The sequence below is a fragment of the Procambarus clarkii genome, chromosome 48, assembly GCF_040958095.1.
Source record: "Procambarus clarkii isolate CNS0578487 chromosome 48, FALCON_Pclarkii_2.0, whole genome shotgun sequence".
NCBI lineage: Eukaryota > Metazoa > Arthropoda > Malacostraca > Decapoda > Cambaridae > Procambarus > Procambarus clarkii.
Window position 1 is genome coordinate 21,413,802 of NC_091197.1, and position 7,500 is coordinate 21,421,301.

At 38.2% G+C, this 7,500-nt stretch overlaps 1 protein-coding gene across 1 annotated transcript in view; it reads left to right on the top strand.

Annotated features, from left to right (window-relative positions):
* LOC123764810 (DNA-dependent protein kinase catalytic subunit) overlaps positions 1-7,500 on the top strand; it is a 746,996-nt gene that overhangs the window by 90,260 nt on the left and 649,236 nt on the right. The window contains exon 4 of the mRNA XM_069302649.1: positions 4,624-4,736. Coding sequence (XP_069158750.1) covers positions 4,624-4,736 — 113 coding nt within the window. The remainder of the gene's footprint in view (positions 1-4,623; positions 4,737-7,500) is intronic.

Consider the following 7,500-nt stretch of genomic DNA (forward strand, 5'->3'; position numbering starts at 1 on the left):
ATTCCTGTTATCTCACCTATTTTTCAAAAGCACTATACCTTTATGTTCACTGGGACACCACTCACTATCATCATCCTGTACTACAATACTTAGGATTGTTGAAATATGCTGGAGCTCCTCTTGTCTGCCTCTTGGGAAAGAACTAGAAATAAGACACATGTAACAAATTTATGCCAATTTATTAACAAATTTATGCCACACACACGTGTGTGTGTGTGTGTAATTACCTAAGTGTAATTACCTAAGTGTAGTTACAGGATGAGAGTTACGCTCGTGGTGTCCCGTCTTCCCAGCACTCTTTGTCATATAACGCTTTGAAACTACTGACGGTCTTGGCCTCCACCACCTTCTCACTTAACTTGTTCCAACCGTCTACCACTCTATTTGCGAAGGTGAATTTTCTTATATTTCTTCGGCATCTGTGTTTAGCTAGTTTAAATCTATGACCTCTTGTTCTTGAAGTTCCAGGTCTCAGGAAGTCTTCCCTGTCGATTTTATCAATTCCTGTTACTATTTTGTACGTAGTGATCATATCACCTCTTTTTCTTCTGTCTTCTAGTTTTGGCATATTTAATGCTTCTAACCTCTCCTCGTAGCTCTTGCCCTTCAGTTCTGGGAGCCACTTAGTAGCATGTCTTTGCACCTTTTCCAGTTTGTTGATGTGCTTCTTAAGATATGGGCACCACACAACAGCTGCATATTCTAGCTTTGGCCTAACAAAAGTCATGAACAATTTCTTTAGTATATCGCCATCCATGTATTTAAATGCAATTCTGAAGTTAGAAAGCATAGCATAGGCTCCTTGCACAATATTCTTTATGTGGTCCTCAGGTGATAGTTTTCTATCTAGAACCACTCCTAGATCTCTTTCTTTATCAGAATTCTTTAAAGATTTCTCACATAATATATAGGTTGTGTGGGGTCTATGTTCTCCTATTCCACATTCCATAACATGACATTTATTAACATTAAATTCCATTTGCCAAGTGGTGCTCCATATACTTATTTTGTCCAGGTCTTCTTGAAGGGCATGACAGTCATCTAAATTTCTTATCCTTCCTATTATCTTAGCATCATCAGCAAACATGTTCATATAATTCTGTATACCAACTGGTAGATCATTTATGTACACAATAAACATCACTGGTGCAAGAACTGAACCCTGTGGTACTCCACTTGTGACATTTCTCCATTCCGATACATTGCCTCTGATTACTGCCCTCATTTTTCTATCAGTCAGAAAATTTTTCATCCATGATAGAAGCTTACCTGTCACCCCTCCAATATTTTCCAGTTTCCAGAACAACCTCTTATGTGGAACTCTGTCGAAAGCCTTTTTTAGGTCCAGATAGATGCAGTCAACCCAACCATCTCTTTCCTGTAATATCTCTGTGGCCCGATCATAGAAACTGAGTAAATTCGATACACAGGATCTTCTAGATCGAAAACCATACTGTCTGTCTGATATTATATCATTTCTCTCCAGGTGTTCTACCCATTTAGTTTTGATTAGCTTTTCCAATACTTTCACTATTACACTTGTCAATGATACAGGTCTATAATTGAGGGGGTCTTCCCTGCTGCCACTTTTGTAGATTGGAACTATGTTAGCCTGTTTCCACATGTCTGCTACAATTCCTGTACACAGTGATGCCTGAAAGATCAGGTGAAGTGGAATGCTGAGCTCAGATGCACATTCTCTCAGAACCCATGGTGAAACGCCATCTGGGCCAGCTGCTTTGTTCCTCCCGAGCTCCTTTAGCATATTTTCCACTTCATCTCTAGACACCTCTATCCGCTCTATGTTGTTCTCTGGAATTCTTATTGTGTCTGGTTCTCTGAAGATTTCATTTTGTACAAACACACTTTGGAACTTTTCATTTAATGTTTCACACATTTCCTTTTCATTTTCCGTGAATCTGTTTCCCATTTTCAACCTCTGGATATTATCCTTTACCTGCAATTTGTTGTTTATGAATTTGTAGAATAGGCCCGGTTCTGTTTTACATTTATCTGCTATCCCTTTTTCAAAATTTCTTTCTGCCTCTCTCCTTACTGCTGTATAATTGTTTCTCGCATCTTTGTATCGCTGGTATGTTTGGGGGTTTGGCCTCTTCCTATACTGATTCCATTTTTGTGTCTTTTGGTCTCTTGCCCTCTCACAATTTCTGTCGAACCAATCCTGTTTTCTGGTCCTGCATCTCTGTTTTGGTATGAATGTTTGTGTGCCTTCCTCGTATAGTTTTAAAAATTTGGCATACATTTCATTTACTTCCCTGCCTAGCAACAATTCTGTCCAATTACACTCATTAAAAAAATTTCGAAGTTCCCCATAGTTGCCTCTCTTTAAATCGAGTTTATCAACTGTTTCAATGTCCACATTTTCTTCTAGATGATATCTTAAAGCATATTTACTGTCTAACAGGACGTGATCACTCTTTCCCAAGGGAGGAAGGTACTGGATGTCAAAAATCTCTTCTTCTTTCCTGGTGAATACTAGATCCAGTACTGACGGTATATCTCCTTCCCTCATTCTTGTGGCTTGCTTTATGTGTTGATACAAGAATGTCTCCAGAATGAGGTTCACAAATCTGCATGTCCAAAAGTCCTCCGTTCTTGCTTCATAGGCCTCCCAGTGTATTGCTCTAAAGTTGAAGTCCCCCAGTATCAACAGTCGTGATTTATCTTTATCTGCTTGTACAATAATATCTCTCATGACCATTATGAGGCCCTCTCGTTTGTCGTCCAGTTCTTCCTTTGTCCACGTGTTGCTTGCTGGTGGGCTGTAGGCATTTACAATTATCAGGTTATCATCCTGATTCCAGACCTGCAATGCCATTATGTCAATATCTCGAGGGTTTTCAAATATTAACTCTTTTACCTTCAGGTGTTTTTTCACCAGTACAGCCACTCCTCCTCCCTTCCTAGTTTTCCTGTCACGTCTCCAAACTGAGTAGCCTCTTGGGAATATGACTTCATTTATTATATTTCCTTCAAGTTTCGTTTCTGATAATGCAACGATATCTGGGACCCTAAGCTGGATTATATCTTGCAACTCCAAAGTTTTTGACCTCACTCCATCTATGTTGGTATATACAATTTTCAGGAACATGTTCCCTTTTCCTTTGCTCTTTACTCCCCCTTCCACTACTGATCTTGTTGCTTTGTTTTTATGTACCATTTCACAAGCTTTCCAGTCCCTGTCACTTTGTAAAAAAAAGAATTTCTGTCTTCTTCATTTCTATCCCCATTTAGACGTTTTGCCTCAATTAAGTTCATTTTCAGCTTTTCTCTGTCTTCCTTGGAGAGGTCTTGTCTTATTGACCAAGATTTGCCAACCTCATCACTCTGCAGTTTCCTGGCATTTCTTAGCACTTCCATCATGTTTTTCACTCCATTAAAGGTCACCCTTAAGGGGCGGTTCTTTTCTTTCTCATATTTTCCTATTCTTCTAAAATCACTGACATTTTCCTTTGAGCCTTCTCCTAAACCTACTATTTTCTCTATGATTTGTGTAATTACCTAAGTGTAATTAACTAAGTGTAGTTACAGGATGAGAGCTACGCTCGTGGTGTCCCGTCTTCCCAGCACTCTTTGTCATATAACGCTTTGAAACTACTGACGGTCTTGGCCTCCACCACCTTCTCACTTAACTTGTTCCAACCGTCTACCACTCTATTTGCGAAGGTGAATTTTCTTATATTTCTTCGGCATCTGTGTTTAGCTAGTTTAAATCTATGATCTCTTGTTCTTGAAGTTCCAGGTCTCAGGAAGTCTTCCCTGTCGATTTTATCAATTCCTGTTACTATTTTGTACGTAGTGATCATATCACCTCTTTTTCTTCTGTCTTCTAGTTTTGGCATATTTAATGCTTCTAACCTCTCCTCGTAGCTCTTGCCCTTCAGTTCTGGGAGCCACTTAGTAGCATGTCGTTGCACCTTTTCCAGTTTGTTGATGTGCTTCTTAAGATATGGGCACCACACAACAGCTGCATATTCTAGCTTTGGCCTAACAAAAGTCATGAACAATTTCTTTAGTATATCGCCATCCATGTATTTAAATGCAATTCTGAAGTTAGAAAGCATTGCATAGGCTCCTTGCACAATATTCTTTATGTGGTCCTCAGGTGATAGTTTTCTATCTAGAACCACTCCTAGATCTCTTTCTTTATCAGAATTCTTTAAAGATTTCTCATATAATATATAGGTTGTGTGGGGTCTATGTTCTCCTATTCCACATTCCATAACATGACATTTATTAACATTAAATTCCATTTGCCAAGTGTGTGTGTGTGTGTGCGCGTGTAAGAGAAATATGTGTAGTAGACATAATAGAAGAAAAATAAATTGTTTAGAAAGGCGGGGTTCAAGAGCCAATAGCTTGATTCTGCAGATACAAAATAGTAAATACACATGCTGCTTCAATTGTTGAATAAATAAAAAATAACATTGGAAATGTCACAAAAGGATTGATCTATTCTCTTAAAATTTCATGTTGCTTTCTCTGACTGTACATTTGGTAATGGGGTTGATGAATTAAAGATAAATATATTAAGCCTACCATTTAACACAGTATAAAACTATTTTTATAAAATTTGTGTTCTCATTCTTTTCTTCATGATAGTGTTGCATCATCAAGTGCGGACATTGGGCATGCTCACCTATGTCTACCCAGAAAATTTGCGCCACCAAGTACCTCTCATCCTAAAAATCTTAAAGAATGAGCTGACAAAGCATGTAAGTATGTTTGATACTCTTTTAGCATTACAATTTAAATATGGTTCTTGGATGATCATATTTCAAGGGTTGAGTAGTTTGAGAATGATTATATACCAAATAGTGGCATGATAAACTAATTTAGGATTTTATGATAATCATAGTCCACTAGAACACAATAACCTCGCCTTATAAGCTGGAAGAAAATAAGGAGGTTGAAGCAGTTGAAAAACCAGACTTCAGGAGAGGACATTATGGTGACCTTAGAAATTTTTTTAGTGAGTATAATTGGACAGACTTGATGCTAGGCAAGGAAGTGAATGAGATGTATGTCAAGTTTTGTGAAATATATGATAAAGGCACAAAAAAATTTATACCAAAACAGAGATGCAGGGCCAGAAAACAGGATTGGTTCGACAGAAATTGTGAGAGGGCAAGAGACCAAAAGACACAAAAATGGAATCGGTATAGAAAGAGGCCAAACCCCCAAACATACCAGCGATACAAAGATGCGAGAAACAACTATACAGCAGTAAGGAGAGAGGCAGAAAGAAATTTTGAAAAAGGGATAGCGGATAAATGTAAAACAGAACCGGGCCTATTCTACAAATTCATAAACAACAAATTGCAGGTAAAGGATAATATCCAGAGGTTGAAAATGGGAAACAGATTCACGGAAAATGAAAAGGAAACGTGTGAAACATTAAATGAAAAGTTCCAAAGTGTGTTTGTACAAAATGAAATCTTCAGAGAACCAGACACAATAAGAATTCCAGAGAACAACATAGAGTGGATAGAGGTGTCTAGAGATGAAGTGGAAAATATGCTAAAGGAGCTCGGTAAGAACAAAGCAGCTGGCCCAGATGGAGTTTCACCATGGGTTCTGAGAGAATGTGCATCTGAGCTCAGCATTCCACTTCACCTGATCTTTCAGGCATCCCTGTGTACAGGAATTGTAGCAGATGTGTGGAAACAGGCTAACATAGTTCCAATCTACAAAAGTGGCAGCAGGGAAGACCCCCTCAATTATAGATCTGTATCATTGACAAGTGTAATAGTGAAAGTATTGGAAACGCTAATCAAAACTAAATGGGTAGAACACCTGGAGAGAAATGATATAATATCAGACAGACAGTATGGTTTTCGATCTGGAAGATCCTGTGTATCGAATTTACTCAGTTTCTATGATCGAGCCACAGAGATATTACAGGAAAGAGATGGTTGGGTTGACTGCATCTATCTGGACCTAAAAAAGGCTTTTGACAGAGTTCCACATAAGAGGTTGTTCTGGAAACTGGAAAATATTGGAGGGGTGACAGGTAAGCTTCTATCATGGATGAAAAATTTTCTGACTGATAGAAAAATGAGGGCAGTAATCAGAGGCAATGTATCGGAATGGAGAAATGTCACAAGTGGAGTACCACAGGGTTCAGTTCTTGCACCAGTGATGTTTATTGTGTACATAAATGATCTACCAGTTGGTATACAGAATTATATGAACATGTTTGCTGATGATGCTAAGATAATAGGAAGGATAAGAAATTTAGATGATTGTCATGCCCTTCAAGAAGACCTGGACAAAATAAGTAGATGGAGCACCACTTGGCAAATGGAATTTAATGTTAATAAATGTCATGTTATGGAATGTGGAATAGGAGAACATAGACCCCACACAACCTATATATTATGTGAGAAATCTTTAAAGAATTCTGATAAAGAAAGAGATCTAGGGGTGGTTCTAGATAGAAAACTATCACCTGAGGACCACATAAAGAATATTGTGCAAGGAGCTTATGCTATGCTTTCTAACTTCAGAATTGCATTTAAATACATGGATGGCGATATACTAAAGAAATTGTTCATGACTTTTGTTAGGCCAAAGCTAGAATATGCAGCTGTTGTGTGGTGCCCATATCTTAAGAAGCACATCAACAAACTGGAAAAGGTGCAAAGACGTGCTACTAAGTGGCTCCCAGAACTGAAGGGCAAGAGCTACGAGGAGAGGTTAGAAGCATTAAACATGCCAAAACTAGAAGACAGAAGAAAAAGAGGTGATATGATCACTACGTACAAAATAGTAACAGGAATTGATAAAATCGACAGGGAAGATTTCCTGAGACCTGGCACTTCAAGAACAAGAGGTCATAGGTTTAAACTAGCTAAACACAGATGCCGAAGAAATATAAGAAAATTCACCTTCGCAAATAGAGTGGTAGACGGTTGGAACAAGTTAAGTGAGAAGGTGGTGGAGGCCAAGACCGTCAGTAGTTTCAAAGCGTTATATGACAAAGAGTGCTGGGAAGACGGGACACCACGAGCGTAGCTCTCATCCTGTAACTACACTTAGGTAATTACATAATAAGCAATTCAAAATGATGGCATAAATTTGTCATGGGTTTTTGTTAATGCCATTACTTTTTATAAATGTGTTTTAACCACTAAGCTGCTAAGGGGTCCTGAGGAGATTTACACCCTGGTGCGCAAGAAAAAATTTTTAAAAAATTATTTCATCTTCTAAAAATTTTAATTTGTGTTCCCTGAGTATGGGGAAAATAGAAAAAAATCGTAGGTGACATAATTTAGGTGCAATAGACCGAGGAAGTCTGGCAAAAAGTGGGCGTTGACAGAGCGGTCGTCAGAGCCGGTCAGCGTCACCTGAGCTGACAGGTGGGAGTTGCCACAAAGATATTAAGACTTAATTATTTCAATGTCTCTGGTTGATTTTTTCTTAGTTTTTTGCAGTAATATTATTCAATAGTGTGTATTGTGATATATATATATATAT